General features: G+C 36.5%; 1 protein-coding gene across 5 annotated transcripts in view; it reads right to left on the bottom strand.

Annotated features, from left to right (window-relative positions):
• LOC111165789 (ALG13 UDP-N-acetylglucosaminyltransferase subunit) overlaps positions 1 to 26,131 on the bottom strand; it is a 79,055-nt gene that overhangs the window by 45,305 nt on the left and 7,619 nt on the right. For 3 of the 5 annotated variants that reach the window (XM_089904169.1, XM_089904168.1, XM_089904167.1), the window contains exons 2-16: positions 19,409 to 19,492; positions 17,328 to 17,378; positions 16,520 to 16,566; positions 15,050 to 15,122; positions 9,885 to 9,966; positions 9,522 to 9,684; positions 7,302 to 7,377; positions 5,895 to 6,003; positions 4,201 to 4,265; positions 3,778 to 3,878; positions 2,625 to 2,752; positions 1,622 to 1,868; positions 932 to 1,045; positions 593 to 749; positions 104 to 224 (exon numbers count right to left, since the gene is read on the bottom strand). In XM_089904169.1, coding sequence (XP_089760295.1) covers positions 104 to 224; positions 593 to 749; positions 932 to 1,045; positions 1,622 to 1,868; positions 2,625 to 2,752; positions 3,778 to 3,878; positions 4,201 to 4,265; positions 5,895 to 6,003; positions 7,302 to 7,377; positions 9,522 to 9,684; positions 9,885 to 9,966; positions 15,050 to 15,122; positions 16,520 to 16,566; positions 17,328 to 17,378; positions 19,409 to 19,438 — 1,564 coding nt within the window. In that variant the 5' untranslated portion in view covers positions 19,439 to 19,492. Of the gene's footprint in view, positions 1 to 103; positions 225 to 592; positions 750 to 931; positions 1,046 to 1,621; positions 1,869 to 2,624; positions 2,753 to 3,777; positions 3,879 to 4,200; positions 4,266 to 5,894; positions 6,004 to 7,301; positions 7,378 to 9,521; positions 9,685 to 9,884; positions 9,967 to 15,049; positions 15,123 to 16,519; positions 16,567 to 17,327; positions 17,379 to 19,408; positions 19,493 to 20,045; positions 22,768 to 26,131 lie in introns of those variants that run through there. The other 2 variants (XM_089904170.1, XM_030759490.2) reach the window with 2 other exon arrangements.

The raw sequence follows: 26,131 nt of genomic DNA on the forward strand, positions 1-26,131 counted from the left end.
CCAGACAGAGTGAGACCACCCCCCCAAACCAAAACTTTAGCCCTGTTGTGCTAATACCACAAGAATCATCTTTTAAAAAAATATTTAACTGGAACTGACTCACCATTGTCATTCTGGCCATCACCTTCCTCTGAATTCAGAGTCTGTTTGCCTGAGCTATGTCCTCGCCTTGCAACATGGTATCTCGAAGTAGCAGGAACCATTGTAGAGGGCCCTCCATGATTCTGTACCAAAGAGATACACACATACACATGCAGTTCTCCCTATATAGTCAGAGAAAAAGCTATAAATATTTTAAATTTACTTTAGAATCAAAAATATGTGAGGAAATAATGATCAAGAAAACAGAACATTTTAGCCCATACTTATATAGGCAAGATTATTTGTCCACCTCTACTTCTCCTCTATAAGAACAGCTTAAAAACACATTCTCTGCAATTTTTAAAAGCTCTAGGATGAAAACTCATGTTTTCCAGGAGGGGCTTTATTTGGTCATTTGTAAAACAGCTAAAATGTATCCATATTACCTTCACTTAAAAAAGTACAATAAAAAAAGTAAATAGCTTTTTGAGTAAAATTTTGACCTACTTACAGGTAAAGTTGGATAAGCAGTCTCATCCCCTTCTTCAACTTCATAAAAAGTAATGGTTTCTTCCAAGCCCCTGGGTATCTGTCCATTCTCTGGAACAAAGCTAAACTGGCACTCCTTATTCATACAATGCATCTGGCGGTGACTACGTCTAAAGGAACTTTAGTTTGCAGAATGAGAAGGGGAAAAAAAGGTAAAATATGGTAGTAACTTGTTTCTAATTTCTAAATAACAGTTCAAACATCTCAATGTTGACACTTTAAATTTTAGTCCATATATTTACTGCACAGCAACAAAGTCAGACTCACTCATTTTCTCTTTCAATACTTAAAATTCACTTACCGAGATCTATAAGAGAAGTTATCATAGCTCTGGCAGCACCTTTTACCTGGGCCAGGGTAAAAAGCAACTTTAGGGCTTGCCATGTTGTGCCTGTTTATAAAGCGAGGTGAATCTCTAAGAATAAAGGGGGAAAAAACCAGAACTCTTTATTTACTAGTGCTTGAGTAGTCAGTCTTTGTAGTTAAATAGAATTAACATATCCTTCTAAAAATGACCAAATAGAAAGAGCTTTGCTTTCCTCACTACTGACATTAGGCCTATTCATTTTTTTTAAATTGCAGTATAGTTGCTTGACAATGTTGTATTAATTTCTGCTGTACAGCAAAGTGATTCAGTTATACATATACATACATTCTTTTTTTATATTCTTTCCCATTATGGTTTGGCCTATTCGTTATTGACAGACACAGTGCCATATACATGGCACTCAGCTTGATGGCATTCTATCTTCTAGGATCTCTTCAACTGCTCCATCATATTTTCCTAGACTATGAGAATACAAATCTTCAATCAATTTGACAAGAATTTAAGTATACATCAGTTCCATCCGTTACGCTCCCTTCAGGCAGAGATTATAAAAGAAATCTGAACTATTAAGATATTTCTCAATTCTACTGTAATTCTGCCCAGGAATTATTTCCAATGTCTAAACAGAGATGTACATTATCTTCAAAGTCAGTTAAGACCTACCTGGGCATCCCATATCCCCGACCTTGTCCCTGAGATGAATGTTGAGGGTGAAAATGTTCATTAGACGTAACACCGCCAGCCGTCTGTGAGTAGTGCATTGGAGAATCATGCCCATAACGCATACTGTGCTGAAGCCTGGGTGGGAGGAGGGGGTCTCCCCTGCTGTAAGCCATAGTCATATAAACCTCTTTCCCTCTAATTTTCTTGAACATCTTCCTCCGTTGCTTCATGTCCATCTCTGACATAGCTTTCAAGCAAACAAAGAAGCAATAAGCTTCAAAACCAAAGCAAAAGGTCCAGTGTCTCCCACAAATGTCTAAGACTCTCAGATGTTTTACTTAGGAAAACCATATGAATACAGGGAAGGAACTTCTGTATTTTCAAAGGATGTACTAGGTCTTTCATTCAGAAGGGCAAAACCAGCAAGTAACTTCTGTATCAATGGACATCTCAGCACTACCTTTAGTATAGGCAACTTTGGTCATCAAAACATAGAGTCAGTCATCCAGTCATCTACGTTACTGTTATCCAAAAAATTATATCTATTAATAGACATATTAATACGGCTGCTTCCAGCTTCTCTGGCTGCTTCTATGAGGTGTTTTCCTAGTTCTTTGAGAAATCTTTTCCTTCAAGTTTTAGAATTTAAAATCCACTCCACCTTAAGCTTAAACAAAGTCACCTTAACAGTAGTTCTCAGCCAGGGACAATTTTGCCCCTCCCTTTCTTGAAGCACATTTGGCAATGTCTGGAGACATTTTTGGTTGTCATAACTTGGAGAAGGATGCTGCTGGCATCTAGTAGATAGAGACCAGGGATGCTAAGCATCCTACAATGCACAGGACAGCTCCCTACAACGAAGTATTATCCATCCTAAAGAGTCAGTAGTGCTGAAGTTGAGAAACTCTAACCCAGAATAAGACTTAATGTTCCAGCTTTTTTTTTTTTAAGTGCAATGTAGGTAAATACAAGAGGAAAATAATAAAACCTTCAGCATACAAACCCATTTCTGGGACACAGCCCCAGGAAATTTTCTGGTAACCTCTTCCTTTCCTACTGGGTATAACATTCCCGGCAGGACCAGGTGTCACTTGTGTAACTGGTTTTAAGTTAGCCAGTGGAACAACATACCTTAAACGTAAAGATACCACCATTAAGCCATTGCAACACAGACTTAATTCTCATTTGATACATATACCTGATCCCTCCTGCTTCATTTTCAAGTGTTTTCTACTTAAACCTGTTAACACTAGCTTCCTCATTGAGGTTTTCTTTTTATGTTAAAAAACCTAAGAGCAGTTTGTACAATTTCACAGCTGTCTGTAGCACATATCATGCTCAGGAGGAAAGACTGTGGTAGACTAATTTACAAATAGTTGTTGCCTCTCCTTGAAGAAGGATTATATTTTCTCACCCCATTGACTTTAGGTTTAGTTATGTAACCTATTTTGGCCAGGAAAATTTGAGCAGATGCTTTAAAAACCAGCACACAGTTTGTCATGTTTTCATTTTTTCCCTGCCTGTGATCCTGGCAGCATATGTCTGGATAGAGCCGTTGTCAACCTGGGTCCCCTTTGCTGACCTACTATGAACATGCTAAATGAGCAAGAAATGAACTTTTAAGTTGCCAAGAGTCTTTGGTTGTTAGGGCAGCATTACCTACTTTAATGGTTCTCAAAGTGGACCAACAGCATTAGCATCACCTGGAAACTTGTTAGAAGTTCAAATTCTTGGGCCCCACCACAAACTTACTAAATCAAACTTTGGGGGTGGAGCTCATCAATCTGTATTTTAACAAGCTCTCCTGGTAATTCTGGGGTATGTTAAAGTTTGAGAACAGATGGACTAGCCTATCTTGATATTGGCAGAGGCTCAGTTAGCAAACTAGCTTTCCAGTTAGTATAGTTTTATATCAGAATTCTGTTGTACTTAGTATTTCTAATAAGTTGGCTATTACCCAGGATTTTGAAACTTATGCATAGGTATACTGAAATTTCACACTTCACCATATGCTTTTACAACTCACGATAAGTCATCTTAGGCCAGTACCAGATATAACTTTGGTTCTCTTACTAGCATCCTGGTAATTCTCAATATTACAAAAAGGCATCAAAAGCCAAAGATTTTAGTAATTCAACAAATTATTATATCCTTACTTTTCTGCCAATTCTTCAATGAAGACTGTTACAGAACTGCTTTCATTTCCAACTTCCTGAATATGAGCATTATAATATCTTCCGCCTGATTCCAAATGAACCTGAAAGAGGGGAAGAGACAGTAAGAAAACATCTAGTCTCGAGTCAGATCTGGCTTTTGCCAAACAAAAACACTACTTCTCCTCCCAAGTGAAGTTCAGTATTTACTTATTAAAGCAGTTGATAATCAACACTGCCAGTCCAGTTCAATGGAGGCTGCACATGCTGAAACAGTGTTACATCTAATCACAAGTTTGTAATTAAAATTTAACCAAACATTAAAAAAATCCTAGCATTTTGTAAATTAGTTGTTGAACTCATATTAATGACTAAAACCACAATCTCAGAAAAACAAATTATTGATTCTTTAAAGAAGGAACTAACCTGACATTTGTCTCCCAAATAGTACTGTCTCCCAGCATACTCCATATAATCAGATTTTTGAAGTTCTATGAAAAGAAAATGAAGATTCAAGCTCAACCAAACTGGTTCCTTTGCTGTTTTACATCATTTCATTTTCTTATTTACTTTTACCACAGTGTTTTTGACAATGCTACCACTGTAAGCTAAAATCTGGAGGGAAAACGTCCTAAAGGGTCATTCCATCACTCTTGATGGGTTATTCTTGTGGTCAATCTAAGGAGACCTGCCAGAATAGTTCTGTGCTATAAAACACAAACAGGTGGAAATTGGGAGGTTGTAATCTTAGAGTTGGTCATATACCAACAGGGTACAGTTTGAAAGTAACACACTTCAATTTTTTTAAAAAAGGAAAAAAAAACCACTGTGTAGCTTCTTCAAAGCAATACAGTTTACCCTTGAACAGCACGGGTTTAAACTGCATGTATCCACTCATATGCGGATTTTTTTCAATAGTACTACAAGTACCAAGGTTGTTGAATCTGAGGATGTAGAACTGAGGATACAGAGGAACTGGGAATACTGAAGGCTGACTACAAATTATATCTGGATTTTCAACTGCTTAGGGGGTCAGCAGCCCTAACCCCCACATTGTTCAAGGATCAACTGTGTTTTCATTGTGTTCCACAAGGTATTAACCTCATTCTAGATTATTAACTATACCTAGGTTCACCACCAAGGTTCAAGGAGTTGAATATGAAACATTAAAGGCTACCTTGATGGCAGAACTTTAAGACCTACTTTGATCAACTTAGTTATCTTATAAGGGGAGAGAAACAATTACTTATTTCAAGGGTTGGCAAACTTTCTCTGTAAAGAGCCATATAGTAAATATTTTACAGTTTGTGGGCCATGGGCTTCCCTGGTGGCGCAGTGGTTGAGAGTCCGCCTGCCGATGCAGGGGACGCGGGTTCGTATCCCAGTCTGGGAAGATCCCACATGCCGTGGAGTGGCTGGGCCCATGAGCCATGGCCACTGAGCCTGCGCGTCCAGAGCCTGTGCTCCGCAACGGGGGAGGCCACAACAGTTAGAGGCCCATGTACCGCAAAAAGAATAAAATAAAATTTAAAAAAATAAAAATAAATAAAGTTTGTGGGCCATACAGACTCTTGCAATTATTCAAGTCTGTCATAAAACTTTATGGACACTTAAAATTGAATTTCATATAATTTTCATGTATCACAATACACTGTTCTTTTAATTTTTCCCTGACACTTAAAATATAAAAACCATTCTTAGCTCACAGACCATACAAAAACAGGTGGCAGACTAGATTTGATTCACAGGTCATAGTTTGCCAACACCTGATCTATTCATCTATCAGTGAGGGCAGTCTTGACACATTAAACTTAAGATGAACTTATTTCCACTTACAAGTTTCTGGTACTCTTAAAGTTATCTAAAGACACACAGTCTTTGCACAGTTGAAGTCCCTGATGAACATCAGACTCTAAAAGATCCCTCCCCACTTCTAAACCTATTTGTTTCCTCCTTTGGATGTAAATCATGTATTGAGTAGGCTAAAAAGTACCATATAAACATATTAAAGTGGGTTTTTTTTTAGCAGTGGTTTGAAAACACCTGTTATTAAAAAAATTTGCAAAATTATTCTCCTAGATCTGTCAGGATTCAAAAATATCCTGTTGATGTTTCATTACCTTTTCTGCTGTCCAGCCAAACATCAAATTCTACATTACGATAGATTTCTGGATCCAGGGCTTTGAGCACCTTATAAGGGAAGAGCATCTTTGATGGATTTTCTGGAGTCTAAAACAAAAATAATCATGCTACAAACTCACCATCCTTAAGTCTTCATTCTATGAAGAAGGAAGAAATAAGGTTCTTTTCTTCCTTTTTTAAAACTATGTACATATAGGCCTTTCCTTCTTTATTAAAAGAAATAGGACTTCCCTGGTGGCATAGTGGTTAAGAATCCACCTGCCAATGCAGAGGACATGGGTTCGAGCCCTGGTCCGGGAAGATCCCACATGCATCGGAGCAGCTAAGCACGTGCACCACAACTACTGAAGCCCGCACACCTGGAGCCCGTGCTCCGCAACAAGAGAAGCCCCAGCAATGAGAAGACTGAGCACCGCAATGAAGAGTAGCCCTGCTCACCACAACTAGAGAAAGCCCGCGCACTGCAACGAAGACCCAACATAGCCTAAATAAATAAATAAACCTTCATTAAAAAAAAAAAGAAAAGCCACAATAAATTTTACTGTATTTTTTAAAAATCAGGAGTCTAAATAAGCAATATGCAGAAATCTAAAAGGTTATAGATGGCAGAAGGGAAATACTGTCTAAAGCAGCCAATAACTCAGGAGATACATAAATCAATGCAACACAGACCAGAATTAAAGATTCAGTCAGGGCTATTCAACAAGTCTCATCTTAATATGCATACAGAGGTGCAAGTGTTTCTGTACCCTAGACACCTAGACAAATCTGAAAAGGTTACTTCATTTTGGTCAAAATCTGCTACAATTTCCAAAAGAATTATCTTTTTCTTCTGCTTTCCTAGAATTTCATGGTATTCCATACTGTTTCCAAATTACCAGCACTTGGGGGCATACACAGAGATTGTTCTAGTAGTATTTGCCCTATTTAGCTAGTCTCAAACTGAAGGTCTGCTTGATATTAGACCTATACAGGTGGTAAAATTCCTCCTGTTTCTCCAACTAGGATTACTACCTATTTTCTGAGTAAAACAGGAATAAACCTTACTCTCTTTAATGACAAAAAGAAACCTCAGCATCAGAAGACTGATTACAAACTAAATATCTATTGGGTTTCTAATATTACTTTAACTTGAAAACAACAGCTTCTGAAATTTCTCAAGTGTTCAGAGTTAGCTTTGAAAAAAATTTACAATTCCATAGGAACAAAAATTCAGAGAACATTAAGCACACATTTTACATTTCAGATCAAGACTTACACGAAGGAAAACATCAGCTCTTCCCCCACCCCATATAACTAAAATGGACCATCTGACATTAACTAGTTTAAGTTATGATACTGCAAGCCAAGATTATGAAAATTCTTTGCCCTAGAAGATCTCAAACCTTTGCTTCTTCTGTTCCTTGATTGTACCCCTCTGGTATATTTTCAACATTGCAGCAGGCACCCCACTCTTCAGTCCTAATTGAAAAGATTTAGAACAAAGAGCTTTATGTAAATGCAGTAGCTAAGTCGTAAGTCTAATGACTATACCACCATCTAGTGGTAAAGTAGCTCAGTTCTAAAAATGAGGCAAATACATTTTCATCCCAGCATTTACATTTATGCTTCCTTTTTTTAAGTACGTGCTACAAATACCTCCTATATACTTCATACCTCCTGTGGGGACACAATCTTAAGATGGTCACTATGATCCCCACCTCCTGGTGTTCACACTCTTGTATGATTTCCCTCCAAGTGTGCGTCTAACCAATAGACAGGATGTATATCATTACACTATATAAGAATGTAGTGCCTGTCTTGCTGATCTCTCTCTCTTGCTGACTATAAGGAAGCAAGCAGACATGTTCACCAACCCCATGTGGCAAGGAGCTGAGGGTTATTCTGGCTGACAGCCAGCAAAAAGCTGAAGTTCTCAGTCCTACAGCTGCAAGGAATTGAATACTACCAAGAACCATGTGGATCCTTCCCCAAAGCTCCAGATGAGAACTCAATCTTGGCTAAAACCCTCATTACATTCTTGTGAGATTCTAAGCAGAAGACCCAGATAAGCTGTGCCCAGATTCCTAACCCACATCAATTATGAGATAAGAATGTTGTTTTAAGCTGCCAAGTTTGTGGAAATATTGTCATGCAGCAACAGATAACTAATACACCCTGCCTTCCTACTACTTTAGTTTCTGTAAGCCTCAAGTTCTTAATACAAATAATCAGTGCAGAATGAAGCAACTTCTACCCTGATATATATGGTTGCCACCACCCCCCCGCCGCATTCTTTAATACAGTCATCCCTCGGTATCCATGAGGGATTGGGTCCAGGACCCCTGGTAGATATAAAAATCCTCAAGTTTCTCAAGTCCCTCACAGTCAGCCTTCCACCACCCCAGGTTCTGCATGTGGATCGGGAGGGCCGATTGTAAGTTTTAAAAAACCCTCTTTATCCAAAAAAAAAAAAAAAACAGCATTAAACATTCAAGAAATAGAACTGCAAGACAACAAAAAGACAAGGTTATATCTGACTAGCACCAAGCCTATCTGAATTTCCAGACAGAAGAATCAGGGAGAAATATAAGACAACATCTACTTTATTATCTCAAAGTTTTTGACTAAATCTGTTCAATAATAGCTGCTTCCTCAGAGGCCACAATGTATACTCCTAGTGAGTACCAAAGGCAGACACTAAAAGCTCCTAAAACTCCCCTTTAGCCTGAGAGATTCTTTTCTAGTAGCTGGATGTATGTGTCAAGTAACCACTTTGAACCTCAGTTACCATCTACAAAATGATGGTGCTGGTTTAGAATCAGGTTTTTTTCCCTCAAAGTGTGGTCCATGGCCTACCTCTATCAGAATACTTGGGTGTACTTGTTTAAAAAGTAGATCCCTGGCCCTACTCTGACCTCCAATTTTGAAGGGAGGTCCCCAAATCTGCCTTTCTAACAAGCGCCCTAAGTAATTCATATATAAGTTTGAGAATCATGTGATTATAGTTCCAAAGTCTCTTCTAGCAATTAAAAAACTGATTCTGGAGTCAGACTTGAGATATGTGTCAGGAGGGGGAAATTTCCCCCCTACCCGTCTTGAGTTCTTGTGGCTGGACTAATAATAAAATTGACACAAGACAGGTTAATAGGAGAAAAACAAAAAAACTGATTCTGACTTGGACCAAACCCCCAAAGCCTGAGCATTTCGCAATGCAACATATCTTTTGGTAAAACTTCTCTTCCCCCATTAAAAAACGTATATCCCTGTACATACAAGCATATATACATACATACATGTGTGTGTATATACAGTTGGCCCCTTCATTTCAGCAGGTTCCACATCCACAGATTCAACCAGCCACGGATGGAATTGGTTGAATCTGTGGGCGCAGAACCCATGGATATGGAAAGGGTCAACTGCACATACTACGCTGTTTTATACAAGGGACTTGAGCATCAAGCATTTTGGTGTTTGCAGGGGTCCTGGCACCAATCCTCCACAAATGTCAAGAGATGACTGTGTATAAATATACTAAGTCATAAGCTTGCCAGGTCCCTTCCACTTTCAAATGATACACAGAAACATGATGATCTTGTAGTTGACATCCCCTTTCCCTTTATTACCTATCCTGAGTTGAACTCTTGTAGTCAATACGGACATCCCCACTGCTAGTCACAGCACTGTTCCTGTTCTTCTTGGAACCACTTCGAAACAACTTAACTGCAGTCTTCAGCTCTTCTTCATCCACAACAAACACATCTTTATAGAGAATTTCATACAATACAGCTAAAGGAAAAAATGACCAAAACTCCAATTGTCAAAATAAGAATTTTTATAACAATGTGAAAATAGCTATAACCCAGTATATGAATTCAATAGGTACCAACAAAGTTTTAAAAGAGCTATTTATGGTGGGCCACTCAATTTAAAGATCGGCAACAAATCATCTGAAAGCACACCCAAACATTTATAAAGCCTTCACATGCCTTGACAAACAGCTGCACTTGACTGAAATTGTTTTGAGTACACTGAATCGTAATGACCATTACTTGAACAGCAGAGTAGAATCTGAAGAAAAGAAAAACACATAGAACAATTAAGTGAATGTTAGATATCTTACAACCATGAAATACTTCAAATTAAGTTGCTAATCAGAAATTGATAAACTAAATGAATTTGCTTTTTTAAAAGTGACTTTCAGATTCTACATATGTGATATCATACAGTATTTGTCTTTCTCTGTTTGACTTATTTCACTTAGCATACATGTCAATCAAATCTCAATAAGGCTGGGGAAAAAGTGAGTTTAAAATCCAAATACAGATAAATGAAAGCTGTATTCCACAAACAGATTTTCTTGACAGTGAGTTTTTTTTTTAATTTTTTTAATAAGCGAAAAGAATCTGAAAAAAATATATTATGTACAACTAAATTACCCCACTGCACACCTGCAATTAACACAACACTGCAAACTAACCACACTTCAATTTTAAAAAGAAGACAGTTTTCCAAAATGGTTGTGCAATTTATACTCATACTAGCAGTATATTAGAGTTTTAGTTACTCCAGGTTCTTGACACAATTTTCCATCCTTTTTTATTTTTGTTAATTGTTTGGAGTTGTTTTTGTAGTTCTTTTTTGTTCCTTTCTTCTTCTTCTGCTCTCTTACGAGTTGATAACTTTCTTTAGTGTTACATTTGGATTCTTTTCTCTATTATGTGTGTGTATCTATTACAGATTTCTAGTTTGTGGTTAGCATGAGATTTATATATAGCAATCTCTCTCTCTCTATATATATATATATATTTACACATGATTATTTTAAACTGCTGATCTCTTAATTTCAAATGCATTTTATCAACCCTGTATTTTTACTCTCCTTCCCTCATGATTACTGTTTTTGACATCATATTTTACATCTTTTTTGTGTATCCCTTAATGCTTATTGTGGATATAGATATTTTACTACTTTTGTCTTTTAACCTTCTTACCATCTTTGTATGTGGTTGACTTCCAAAAAGATGTGGTACATATATACAATGGAATATTACTCAGCCATAAAAAAAGAATGAAATAATGCCATTTGCAGCAACATGAATGGACCTAGAGATTATCATGCTAAGGGAGGTAAGACAGTGACTTTTAAATGTCAAGATTAAAATCACTGCTAAGGCAACACTGTGAGCCTCAATCACATTCCTGATAATATACCAAACAAGTCCCGATTTACGAATTTGCAAAAGATGGGAACTTTTACAAATTGAGCAAATAGAATAGGAAGCCTAACACAAGTCAAACGACCCAGCTGAACTTCTAAAAATGGAGAAAACAGGTCAAATACCCCAAATTAGACTATGGGGGGAGGAATTTCATTCAATTTATTCAAAATGTTATCCACTATATTGAATAGCAATATATCAATATGCTATATAGGAGCCTTCCTTAAAGAACTGAGGCACTGAGATGGCTATAAAATGAGTTAATCTCTTAGCTGATTCCTTCAATATCTAGTTTTCTCAAACAACATTCAGAGGTGAGGCTTACTAACCAAATTATTTCAGTAAAAATGCTCCCTGGCTCCATGTGATGAAATCTGTTTATATAACAGGTCCAAAACCTTTTTGAATTTTTCTTCAAAAACCTCTGTCTTGTGTAAAGGATGTAATCCCTAGTGATTAAAAGTCTATTTCATTTTGAAGCCATCTCTGGAAACAACCTGAGGTACTAAAGACAGTTCTCTGTGATCTATGAGAGGATAGTGCCACCAAGTTTCCTTGGCAGAAAATTATCCTAAGCACTCTTTTTTCTACTTTCCTACACTACCCTGGGCTAACTTCTCCCAATGAACAAGTTCTCTGACCGCAGGTCTATTATTCTTCCCTAGTCTTTTTTTGCAATCACAACTCTATCAGTATAATCCATTTCAAAGTACTGAGAGGGAGTATCAAGCTAAAGTAACCCACAATAAAGTTTAAGTTGCAAAGTTTCACCCACCCCCAAGGGGTATTTGCATTTAAGAGGAGTTCATTAATCTAAAAGAACAGTGAGCAGATTTTGAGCTGAGAAGCCTTTTGTACTTTGGACTAGAAGAACTGGGAACTCCAACAAAGAAAGGTTAATAACCAGAGGCAGTTAGTAAGGATTAGTTAAAGGAACCCAGCTAACCAGAACTGATGACTAAATAAGCAGGAAAGAAAACAAAGATGAGTATACAATTTCTCTATTGAAGTGGCAAGAAGTTCTATTTTGATTGGAAGAGGCAAAACTAAGCATGACGGCTTTCATGTTCCTGGTGGTATCTCAACATAAAATAATAATTTTCTCATACATACTTGTGGGTGGTGTGTTTGTTGGGGGTGGGAAGGTGGGATGTAATGGCAGTAAACTAGTTAAAAATGAGGCAGATCTAGATTACTGATGGGGATAAATATCTGAAAAGAACAAGTGACAGAATGTTAAGTATGAGTCCATCTACATAAAAGCTAATAAATGAATAAATACATAGAGAATGAAATTGGGATACCCACCCAAACTTAATAGCTGTTACTTTGAAGCACATGAGATTGAAAAGCATGAACAGAAACTTGACTTTTCACTCTACATTTCCAGATACACGTTTCATTTTGTTTTAAATATAGTGTTTTTCTATTCTTTCTAGATAGAACAAATTGGCTGAGTGAAAATGGCTAGTTTCCAGTAGCATTCACTTTGACACTGGATAACTATGTAAAATGCAGAATTAAGTCAGCTAAAAAGGTGAAAGGTACTAGGGTGAACATTAGGTATTTATTTCTTCAAAAATGTGCTCTAAAATATATTTTATGCAAAGCTTATTAATAATGTTCACTGCTTTTAATAAAGTCATTTTTGAAAATACAAACAATTCAAATATAAATCTTAGGAGCCTGAACTGATACAGCAACTAAGTTTTAGGCAAAGCAAGGTGTCACACAACAAAAGTACCCTGCTGCCACCTGGCTCTTCCATACTTAAATTTCAATATAAACTAACATTCGCTTTGTACATTCCCAAATCAGACATATATACAGTATCCTGTGCAATGCAAATACCCAACTGCTGTTAAGTGTTAGCTCTATATATATGTATGGATGAGACTTACACATGATATTCTCATGGCTTCACACACTAAGAAGGTCTTACATTTTTGTATTCTTATGGTTCCCAATGGGTGATGTTTTCCCCTTAATTAGCTCAAAAATATCTCTGTAAAATGTATGACTCATTTGAAAACAGAGCTGTATAATTATAGGAACTAGGTGGTAGGAATATGGATGTTCACTATACAAATCTTATAATTTCTCTCTGTATGAAAATTTTCAGAATAAAATGTTGGAGAAAAAAATTAACTGCAGGTTTAAAGGTTCCTGGTAAAGATCTAACTGTCTAAATCTCATCTCAGACAATGCTCTGTACAGTTGCTAAAACACAACAGCTAACACGCCTCTTCCTCAAACAAGTCTGATTATGTCACACCTTTGCTTAAAAACTCTGAATTGAGTGTTTAGGGACAATTATACTAATGTCTGAATTTACTTTGAAAGACATCAAAACTTAAGATGGATTGATGAATGGATAGAGGGGTGGTTAGATATGTGACAAAACAAGGATATTAAATATTAGCAGTGGACTAAGTGGTGGGCTTATGGATGCTCAATGTAAAATTCTTTTAGCTTTTCTGTATGTTTGAAAAACCTTCATAATAAAATATTGGAAAAAAGCTTCAATTGACTATTCTGTACAATGAAAAGCCAAATTATTGGCACAGCCTACTACATCCCTCTAGCCATCGTTTCAGCACTGTCTTCCCCCCATCCAGCTACTTGGCCTCAAAGGGTCTCTTGCTTCTATGCCTTTGCATATAGTGTTTCCTCTGAAGAGACTGCCCTTTATACTTGTTAGACTCATTTTTTTTAATACTCCACTTAAATGTCACAACCACCATGAAACTTTCTAAACTCCCTAAAGCACAGTGAAGGGCTTTTTCTTATATGCTCTTTGCATATAGTTGTATTATAAGACATATCACTTCACTGTAGTTATTTACATGTCTGTCTTCATAGCCTCTTGAGCCCTTAGAGGGCAAGGATTTTGCTGTATTAATTGTGGTATCCCCAAAACATAGTAAACTGCCTGGTACACTACAGGGGCTTAATGTTTACTGAACAAATTGGCAGTACCATCAGTAAAATAATTAACATGCCCCAATTTATACTTACGTTCTAAGTTATCTCTTGCATCCTATTCAGTCTTTTCTATTCCTAATGCCACTTGCCTAGTTCAGGCCTTCTGTCTAGATTACTGTAATATTCTAACAGTTCTACCAGTATCTAGTCTTATCTTACCATCAAAATGCTGCCTGAATTTTGCTCCATGGTATGAAACAAGACAAAACTCAAATACTGTGTAATCTACATTCACTAATCAAATCATCTGGATAGAAGGCTTTTCTTAAAAACTTTTTGGAAGAAAAACTGTATGCTAAAAAACAATCTGTGTACCTGCTGAGAGTTCTCAACCAACTAAACAACCTCCTACTATTTTCCAAGCACCTTACTAGACAGTAGTAGCACATTGTCCCTGCACTTAAAAAACTTTCAGACTAATGAGAGAAACAGACATGAAAACATATACAAGGTGATAAACACTACACTTACCTGGGTGATGCTAGGGGAACAAAAAGGGAGGAAATAACTCCAGGGGAGGTGGTAAAGTTTCAAAGGAATTAACATTTGAGATACAAAGGAAAAGAGCATGAAAGTTGGACTCTCTGGACACATGATGTACTAAGGTTGAAGGACAATGAAGCTGGAAAGAAGGTTTGGGACCCTTTAGGTTACTGAATGTCTAGCTTCAGAGTTTGATCCTTATCTTCTAGTCAATGGAGAGTCAATTAGGGTTTTGGGTGTTTTTTTCCTATTACAGAGGAGTGACAAGATCAGGTTTGTTCAGAAAGATAGCTAACAATACTTAGGCTGACTAACTGGAGAGGAAAAGGCTAGTTGTAGAAAAGCTTGGCTTTTAGACTGTGCTTATTTTTTCATTAATTAGGTTTAAAAGGATGATTTCTTAATGATAAGCTGGCAGCATCATTCAATTTTTTATTTTAGTAAACATTCACTTATCTTCTTACCTTGTCTTCATAGCCATTATCTGTGACATGAGTTGGAGGCCTGCCAGGATAGCGATAAAGAATGAAATCCCGACTACATGGGTAGAAAACAAAGATGGATGAGAAGAGATAATTTAGTATATGCAAGAAATAGTTATAAGAACAAAGATTTGTGTTTTTAAACTGCCTACCTTATTCATCTAAAATAACCTAAATGTTTAAGAGGATAAATATTAATTCAACATAGACAGCTAACTGTCCCTAAAGTCCTATGCATTTTTAAAATGTATCTTAATTTGAGGAAAGGAGGAATAAAGAAGATAAATTGCCAATTGTATGAATGTAAGTTTTGGAGGCTCCCATTTATTTAAAGCAGGTGTTGGCAAATTTTTCTTGGTAAAAGACCAGATAACAAACATATGGTTTTTGCAGGCCATATGATCTGCTCAACTTTGACTTTGTAGCCTGAAAGCAACCATAGACAATGCATAAACAAATGTACGTGAAAGCTTTATTTATGGACACTGAAATTGAATTTCATATAATTTTCATATGCCATGAAATATTATTCTTTTGATGTTTTTAACCATTTAAAAATTTTTAAAAAGCTTAGCCAAGAGCCGTACAAAATAACAAAAAGCAGGCCAATTTAAAAGGTTGTCCCTGATTTAAAAGCAACAACTGATTAGCTGCCTGCTCGATGCCTCTTCTGTACTACTTCTTGCTGGATTTAGTGAGGGATGAGCAGACTGCAAAACAGTAACTTGAACAAGTCCCCATACAAGAGGGTTCAGATTCTATCAAGGTATATGCTATCTCACCATCCTAAGAACTGTGAAGGAGTCTACAGATCCAACTCCTTAAATGAACAAGATTCCCACTAGCCTCTAACCCACGTTATATAACCTACAGCTTTCAGAAATGCCACTTTCGCAGTTTTAAAGACCAAAACAGAAATTCCAAAGCAGTAGAGCAGTGTTTTTCAAATTTTTCCACCATTACTGCCTCTCTAAAGAGCCTTTAAAAAAAATACGTTTCTTAATTTCCCTATAAAATTTTAATACTACAGATATACTGTATATCTGTTTTCATACTGTGACCCTTTGAAGGATCATAAACCAATGTAATATCTAATATTTGTTGTCCTCAGGAAACAATTTCTACCCTCTTGGAAGTGATATTGCCCCAATGAGCACACATGCACAAAAGGCACAAAGTTAAATACACAAAAATTCTAAGATAAGTATTCTGACTTTCTACAGGAATAGTACTAGCAGTTCTTAAAGCCCTTTATTCTTCCATTCAAACGGACACAAATGTAGAAGTTCTCCACCCTAAAATTACACCATTGACTTTGCTTAGACCACTTCATTTGACTATCAATACATCAAATCTCAAATATTCCCAATCCTAAAGGGACTTTATTAGAAACCTTACACACACACACACACACACTTCCTCTCTCTTAAAAAAAAAAGAGATCCAACTTACTTATAAATTAGAGAAAGAGCTCTTATTTCCAGATGGCCAGCACTTTCCTAAACATAAACGGTGCATAAAGTTTTTAAAAGCATTCTGTATCTAGGAGGTAAAAGTTTTTGCAAGTTCAACAATTGTTTTTTTAGATGCTTAGCACTGTTGTAGGTGAAGAATTTGTACAACACACTATAACTTGCTTTGAGGCTTGGGATACTGTGATAGTTACTTATTAACATAAACTTATTCTGAGAAAAAATTGGACCTAAAGATCTTCTTAGTTAGCTATTAAGTAACAAGGACAGGAATATGGGAGATTTAAAAGACACAATAAAAATGTAATTAGTGTAAGAATACGAAGTTAGCAGGGTATTTAGTAAATGTGTTAAGTCCAGAACTATGGAATTAATTTAATCACATAAAATTATTTTTAATATGTTTAGGAATCTTACTCCCACATAAAAGGAGGATAACTACAAATCAGGGGAATTGTTTAATAAAAAAAATAATGACCTCCTAGTAACATTCATTGCCACCCCCTCCCCCATTAAAGTGAAAAGGCTTGGGTTAGTCCTGTTCCCAAGTAGTGTATACTCTTTCACTAGTCTATAGATGATAAAATTGTTAACACACAATTTTCAATATTCAACACAAAACTACAGGTCAATTTCCAGCCTCTAAACTTTTGCAAGAACTATTTGATTCAACACAGCTGGCTACTTAAGAAAATAGACTGGGCCTAGCTAAAGTGACACAGCTGAATGATATTTAGGCTACTATTCCAAATACTCTGAAAAGATTAAACCCCCATATTTGATCTTACCTTGGGATCTCCCAACCGTTCCAGGTATTTCTCAAAAGATCCCTCCACATACTTCAAAAATAAAACAAACTTGACTTAACCAAATACATAGCATTACTGAAATCTGATTATATTGCTGTTGTTCAGCTGAACAATTATGGTATTAAATGACTACTTTGCACAGCACCTCAAGAAGATTTGTACATACACAAAAGTTGAGTGGAGAAAAGCTGGACTATAAGACTATCTCAGGAACTGGTCCTGGCGTATCCACATACCAGTGCATTTCATCAAACAGTATGCCTTTGGAGTTTCTTTTGAAATGCCAACTTAAGTAACGACAATTTTCATAAATCAAGCAAGCACAATAATTATAAGGATTTCAAATTTGACAGCAAACATGCATTTACAAAGTTAAACTGAGGAACTTTAAAAGGAATTTCACTAGTTTCAAACAAAGCACAGGCAACAAGGGAACTTTCTGGGTGATGGAAATATTTTGTATCTTGACTGCAGTGGCAGTTGCTTGACTATATTATTGCCAAAACTTAAAACACTAAACTTAAAATGGTGAATTTTATGATACGTAAAATATACCTCAATAAAAATTAAACTCAGGAAATATAATATACATTTAGTTCCATGCATGTATATCACTAGACTTAAAAAACCATGTTAATTTTTCTCAGTTCCCTTTTTAAACAGTTTTGAGGCATAACTTACATACAATAAGCACACATATTTAAATGGCACAAATAAGTTGACTTACGTACGCACCCATGAAACAATCATGACAATCGTGATAGTAAATATATCCATCACCCCCGTAAGTTTCCTTGTGCCCCTCTATAACGTCACTAACCCCCAAGCTACCACTGATCTGCTTTCTGTCACTACATATTGACTTGTATTTTCTAGAGTTTTATATAAAGGAAATCATACAGTATGTACTTTTTTGGGGAGGTCTGGCTTCTTTCACTCTGCATAATTAATCTGAGATTCATCCATGTGGTTTTAAAATTTTACAGACATCTTTGTTACTCAAAATGTGGTCCTTGAACAACAGCAAGCATCACTCAGGAATTTAACTGCTGAAATCTGGGGCCCCAGCTCAGATCTAGTGAATCAGAATTGTTTTTTTAACAAGATCCCCAGGTGATTTGTATGCACAAAAATACTTGAGATGCACTGCTTTACACCATGGTCTTGCATTTGAAGTAATTTCACAAATAATCCTTTCCCCAGGTGTGGTGACCGCTAATTAACTTCAAGGTAATAAGCTTTAAAATCAAGAAGGCTTCATATACTTTTAAAATTCACAGAAACCTGTTGAGAAAATTAAGAGTAAACCTCGAACAGCAGGCAAATACCCATAATATAGTCAGGAGAACAAATAGTACTGGAAGGGCTAGGAATGTTTAAACAAAAACAAAAAAAAACAAACAAAAAAAACAACAGCCACAGGAAAGGGCGCACTTCAAATCAGACCTCGATAAAACCTTATTTTGTTAACAAGAATTCAAATACTTCAACGTATACGAAGATGCCTTCTAAAAGTTGTTTTAAAGTTAATCATTAGTGGCAGAGCTCCAATTACCAGTTTGTCACATGAAAAAGACATGTTCAGGAATAAGTTGTTTCCTTAGAGTTAAGTTTTACAAGATTCTTCAAATTGACTGGCTGACGATCACTGTGCATAGAATTAAGAAAGAACACAAGGGGTTCCCATTTATACAAATTTAAAAATACACATTTAAAAATATTAACATAGCCAAACCCCTTGTGAACTGATTACTTGTTTAAGAAAACTGTGATATGGATAACAGTCACAATGTGACTTTTTGGGTGTGGGGGGAAATAAATAGTGGGAAGGATAAAGATTAACTTTCTTAATTTTTAATTAAAGTACAAAACAATCTAATTCTGGGAGGAGATTCAGAAGCATGCTACTAGCTAGGAGGAAGGAAGCCAACTGAAAATTAAATATTTGCTATTGAGAGGAGATTGCGGGATATAATATTCATACGTAGGTACTCAAAATTCATTTCCTACCTGCTACATATTCTATGAGCAACTCTCCCTTGGGTATGTATTCTACTTACAGACTCAAAAGTTTGTTGATTTTCTCTCATATATGAGACACAAGCCTTCCTGATTTCCAAGTGATGGACCTGGCTGCAAAACAACTAAAAAGAAGAGAAAGACCAGCTCACTGTCAGCAGTTATTTGAAACAGAAGCTTCTAAGTTAAGACTATGAACTGGACACTCAAGTCCTCCCCTTATCCAGAACATATGTAGGAAACTGGGAAATTAAGTCCTGATCTTACTAAAATCTGTTTTTGTCATCTTTAGCGATACAGAAGAGGTATGATTCTGTCATGCCCCCCCTTTCTACTATTATAAATTTTTCCTTAGGCATAAAATTTAGAGGAAGAAGGTGCTGCTTATAAAGGATCAAGATACATTTCAAAGTTTTCTTTAACCCCGTTACTTTACCTCTTACATTCCAAAGTGGCGTTTAGAAAACAGAGAAGATAGCAAAGGCACAGGAATATATTTGAACTAATCAGCAAAGGCATGCACCAAGCTAATAAGTAGAGAGACCCTGATGTTTTAAATAGGGAAAAGGGAATTTCTGTTTTGTTTGGGTGGGCTACAGGTCTTCTAGCTACAGAACTGTGCCAAATCTCAAACTCCAAAAACTCAGCATAGAGAAGATTTATTTGTTTTCCTTTTACCTGCTCCGAAATAGCCCGAAAGAGGCAAGAGGCATCCTTGGCAGTCAGCTTTCGAAACAGCCCTAAGCTGCCTAAGTATTCATCCATTGATGCCTCATTCAGAGACTTCTGGCCGCAGTACTTTTTCCATCCTTTATGCATTGTGCACAGGGGGTGGAGTTGGGGAGGGGGAGAAAGTAACACAGGTGTGGCAAGAAGGAAAAGGAAAAAGAAAAAGAAGGGTGCAGGTAGGAATGGGTAGCAGTGACAGGGCTTGCTTATGCAGGTATCCAGAAAGCAGCCCAAAGTCTAGGCACGAGAAGGCAGTTGGAGTCAGCGCTGCACAATCTTGGCACTTCTCAGGAGCAGGAGAAGCAAAGGGCTGGCCCAGGATAAGTCGGGACCCTGTGAAAAGAAGAGGAAGAGCCGATGCTCCTAGGAATAGAGAACTTGACTTGAGAAGGAGACGTGGGAGCGAGAAGGAACTTGCAGAGCTACCTTGTTGGGGAAGGGTGGGATTAACCCAACCAGCCCAAGGTTGAGAGAAGTATGCACAAGCAGCTGAGCTTCGGGACCAAAAGGAAGCCGAGTCTGCAGCTTAACTCAAGGCAACTGCTGCACGAGGTTGCAAAGGGACTGCAATAAGGCTCAGGTGTGTATGATGCAGCCCAACCCATATTACATTGCTTTAAGATCTCTGCCCGAATTTTCAACCAGTCTCTGCCCAAGTTCCCTGCTCCCATCATAGTTTCATGTAGATGAGAGGAAAAAAAAATCTGAACATAATTAACTAAGTAAGCTTTTGTGTTAAGACTATCTTAAGAAACAAAGAAAATGGGGGGGAGAGGGGGACTCCCTTGATCTAAAAGGGCAGAGGTCACAGTTCAAGCAAAGTAAAGGGCCAAAGCAAGTTATCTGGATATTTCAGGTATGATGTTTAAGTAATCTCATTTATTTCTCCTAAATAATAATAACCCTCTGCTGGGACCACAGAAATTAAATCCATTAGTTATGCTAGAAAACACTGATACAATTCTTGACTAATGTCTCCAAACTACCGTACAACATTTACAGAAAGACAAATTGCAAAAAGTGTCTTTCTCTGAAAATGCAAACAATGAAAATTTAAAATGAAGCTTAATGGAAGAAATATCTTACCCACAAACTTGCTAATAGGCTACATTTAAAATGCTGTGGCACCACACTAGAGGTGTTGGACATGAGAGGCATGTTTCAATGTTTGGGGCACTTTTCTGGAAAAACTGCTCTTAATTCTGAGAAAACCAAAGTAAATACGACTGTACTTTTTGTAAGGTTCAAAAACAGCACTGGTCACTTGTATTACTTGATTCCACTGTCAAGTGTTATTTAAACGCCAAAATCCAATTCCGTTCTTACTTTTTCTAAGTGTTTTAAGAAATAAATAGATCTAAAGCTGGCTTTGGAGAAGCTGCAAAATTAAGCTGCTTTCAGAATTGTTTTTCTGGTATCTGTGGCTCCAGTAGTAATCATGACTGCCTCCAACAGGAAAAGCATCAATAATCAATTTTACAATTTAGGAATGAAATAAAAGCATGGTAGAAAAAATAAAATCTTGACTTTCTTTAGCATGCCAATTTGAAATTACCTTGACTAATTTATTTTTCAAAGAAACCAAAACACTGGTGCAGAAGTTCTGAAACATGGTTTGGGAAGAGGGATCACCATCTTTGTTTAAGACCATAAATTCACTGAGAAAAACTGAATTATAGTGAAAAAGTTAATTCATTTTTGGCATTTTTTACTTGTAGAGAAAAATATAAATTCTTCATATTTATTGCTATTTATACTAAAAATATGGTATATAAAGCTTCAATCAATATTAACCCATACACTTCATTTTGAAACAGGGAATAGAAGAAGGGAAAACTGGGAGAGGGAGAGAGAATCAGAAAATAGGTGAAAGAGCAGGAAACAAAGAGAAGAAAAATTAGAGGCAGGAAGACAAAGAGAGATAGAGGAAAGGGAAAGTAAACACACAAAGAAAACACAGAAAGAGACCCATACAAATTCAGTCAATTGATTTTTGACAAAGGTGCAGGAGCAGCTCAATAGAGAAAAGATAGTGTTTTTATCAAATGCTGCTGGAACACCTGACATCCATATGCAAAATAAGAACAATGATCCTCAACCTATACCTCACATCTACAATAATTAACTCAAAATGGATCAAAGATCTAAATGTAGAACAAAACTTTTAGATGAAAGCATAGGAGAAAATCTTCAAGACCTTGAGTTGGGAAAAGAGAACTTAGATATGATATAATAAAAGAAAAATTGATTAATTGGACTTTATCAAAATTCAGAACTTTTGCTCTGCAAATGACACTATTAGAGTGAGAACACAAGCCACAGACTGGAAGATACATGTCTGACAAAAAAACTTTGTATCAAAAATATATAAAAGAACTCAAAAGTCAACAATAAGAAAAGAACAATACAATTTAAAAATGGGCAAAGATCTGACTACACATTTCACCAAAGATATAGGAGCGCCTAATAAGCACGTAAGAAGGTGTTTAACGTCATTAGGAAAATGCAAATTAAAACCACAATGAGGGCTTCCCTGGTGGCGCAGTGGTTGAGCATCCGCCTGCCGATGCAGGGTATACGGGTTCGTGCCCCGATCTGGGAAGATCCCACATGCCGCGGAGCGGCTGGGCCCGTGAGCCATGGCCGCTGGGCCTGCGCGTCCGGAGCCTGTGCTCTGCAACGGGAGAGGCCACAACAGTGAGAGGCCCGCGTACCGCAAAAAAAAAAAAAAAATCAACCACAATGAGACATCACTACACACCTACTAGGGTGGCTATGATAAATAGTACAGACAATAACAAGTGTTAGCAAGGACGTGGAGAAACTGGATCCTAAGTAAAAGCAGCCAGATGCAAAAGGGGCATGATTCCAAAAGATATGATTCCATCTATATGAAATATACCAAAAGAACAAATCTACAGAGAAAGAAAGCAGGTTAGTGGTTGCCTAGGGTTGAGATGGGAATAGGTACTAAATGCAAACAGGCACAAAGGATCTTTTTGATGGATAAAAATGTTATAAAACTCTTTTGTGGTGACATTTGCACAACTTTGCATAATCACTAAGAATTACTGAACTGTACACTTAAAACTGGTGATCTTTTAATAGCTTTATAACATAGTTCACATACCATACAATTCACTCACTTAAAAGGTGAATTTCAATGGTTTTTTAGTATATTTACAGTTGTATATCCATCACAATTTTACATTACCCCAAAATGAAACCCCACATCCCACAACCATCAGCCTCCAATCCTTCTATCCCCACCAACTCCACGCAACCACCAATTTACTTTCTGTCTCTACATATTTGCCTATTCCGCACACTTCAAATAAATGGAATACAATATACAGTTCTGTGTAACTGACTTCTTTCACTTAGCATGATGTTTTCAAGAAGCACCTATGTATCGGTATTTCAATCCTTTGTATAGTTAAGGCAGATTTTATTTATCCATTCATCTGTTGACAGACATTTGGGTTGTTTCCACTTTTTGACTATCATGACTAAGGCTGTTATAAACATTCATGTCCAAGTTTTCATTTGGACATTTCTATTCTCTTGGGTAATACCCAGGAATGGAGTTGCTGGATCATATGGTAACTCTATGTTTAACCATTTGAGGAACTGTCACCACTTTCCACAGCAGCTGCACTATTTTCATTCTCATCAGTAGTGTATGAGGGTTCCCAATTCACATCCTATCAACACTTACTGTCCATCTCTTAGATTACAGCCATCCTATGTGGGTATGAAGTGGTATCTTGTTGTGGTTTTGTTTTGCATTCCCCTGATGGCTAATAATGTTGAGCATCTCTTCACGTGCCTATTGGTCACTTGTATATCTTTAATGAGATACTACTACATACATCTTAGAATGACTAAAATAAATTTTTTTTAATGACAATACCAAGTGTTGACAAAGATGCAGAGCAACTGAAACTCTCCTATATTGCTGGTAGGAATATAAAATAGTACAGCCACTCTGGAAAAATAGTTTAGCAGATTCTTATAAAATAAAAAAGAGTTGCCATATGACACAGCAACCCCACTTCTGGGTAAATATCCAAGAGAAATGAAAACTTAAGTTCACACAAAAACCTGTACATGAATATTTATAGCAGCTTTATTCATAATCATGATTCCTCCCAAACTGGAAACAATCCAAACATCCTTCAACTGGTGAATGGACAAACTGTGGTACATCCATACAACAGAATACTCCTCAACAATAAAAAATAATGAATTATGGATATATACAAGAACATGTGTGAATTGCAGATGCATTGTGCTAAGCAAAAGGAGAGATTCAGAAGGCTACATACTGTATGACTCCATTTATATGACATACTGGAAAAGACAAAACTATAGGAAGGAAAAACAGATTGGTTGCTGCCAGTAGTTAGCATTGTAGGAAAGGGTTGACTACAAAGGGATGACAGGAGCGGATTTATGGGTGTGGTGGAAGAGTTCTGTATCTTGATTGTAGTGGTGGTTACACGATTATGCATTTGTCAAAATTTATAGAACTGTACATGAAAAATGCTAATTTTGCTGTATTTAAATTTAAAAATAAATAAAAAAAATAGTAGAAGGAACAGAATTTACAGTTGAGGAGCTCACAAAACAGACAAGGTTGGAGAGAAAAAACAAGAAAATTAGAGGATCAATTCAGGAAAGCCAATATCTAACTGAGTCTCAAAATGAGATGAAGAAAGCGGAGAGGAAGAAATAATGATGATGATGTATGGAAAATTCTAGCACTGCAGGATATGACTGTCTATATTTAGATTGAAAAGGTCCATGAAGTAGCCAGAAAAATGAAAGCAAAAAAGATGATCTGCAATGCATATAACATTCTAAAGCTTTCTGAGAGGAAAAACAGGTCTTAAACAAAAGATCACACATATGCATAGCAATAAACTTCTCATCAGAAGAACTAGAAGCTAGAAAACAATGAAGTTCAATATTTGAGGGGAAATTATTTCTAACCTTGAACTCTATACACCAAGCTATCAATCAGATGGAAGAGTAGAAGGCATTTTCAAACTTGAAAGATTTAAAAAAATGTGCCTTACTGTCAGAAAGCTAGTGGAGGATATCTGAAACCAAAACAAAGAAGTCAAACCACAAAAGGGGGTGGGGCACATAGAATCCTGGAAACAGAAGATTCAACACAAGAGAAGCAAAAGGAATTTTTAAGATAAGGATAAAGGGGAAATCCCAGGAGGACAGACTTTTAAGCAGGACTAGATAGAGAACAACCAGTTCAGGTAAAAGAAAAGAGAACTCCAGCACAGACATAGTAAAACATAAATAATAATAAAAGTCATAGATAACCTAGCATATTTAAACATACTAGGAAAGATGGCCACCTCTGTTGGAGTTTGGGAATAGTTCTATAGAAAACTGAGCAAATGAAAAAACAGAAATGAGGTAAACAGTTTTATAGAAATGTAATCAATCAACACTTACTACATGGCTCATATGTGAATACTGTACTCAAAGAATCATAATAATGTCAACACTGAAAACAGATCTCACCATAACTGATAAACTAAATTTGTTTTTGTTTTTTAAATTTAAATATCACCTATAGACTTTCCACTGTGGAAGCAAGGGAGGAGGGAGATAAAGCCTCTCTTCCACAGTAGGAAGTCTACAGATGATATTTAAATTTAAAAAACAAGTTCGAAAATATCACTTATAAAACATATAAAATAATGTAATATGGTTACCTACAGGAAGCAGGATTAGAGATGGGGAGGAATGGGACATAGAACTGCTGTTTCTTGTTATAAGCCTTGTAGAACTAGTTAAAATTTTATATATTTACATGTATTAAGAAATAATAAAATTAAAAATTCAATAAAGTGAGCAAGAAACAGACTGGCATAATAAACTGGGAAAATAAATGATAAGTAGAATGTTACAGCTAAAAGGGACCTCTTATTTTACAGATGAAGAAACGGGTTTCAAATAATTATAAGACTTACCCAAGTTTTCACATCCAATTGGCAATAGTACTAGAA

The sequence above is a fragment of the Delphinapterus leucas genome, chromosome X (genome assembly GCF_059928025.1).
Source record: "Delphinapterus leucas isolate spDelLeu-1000000601 "Yukka" chromosome X, BTC_Dleu_Yukka2, whole genome shotgun sequence".
Lineage (NCBI taxonomy): Eukaryota > Metazoa > Chordata > Mammalia > Artiodactyla > Monodontidae > Delphinapterus > Delphinapterus leucas.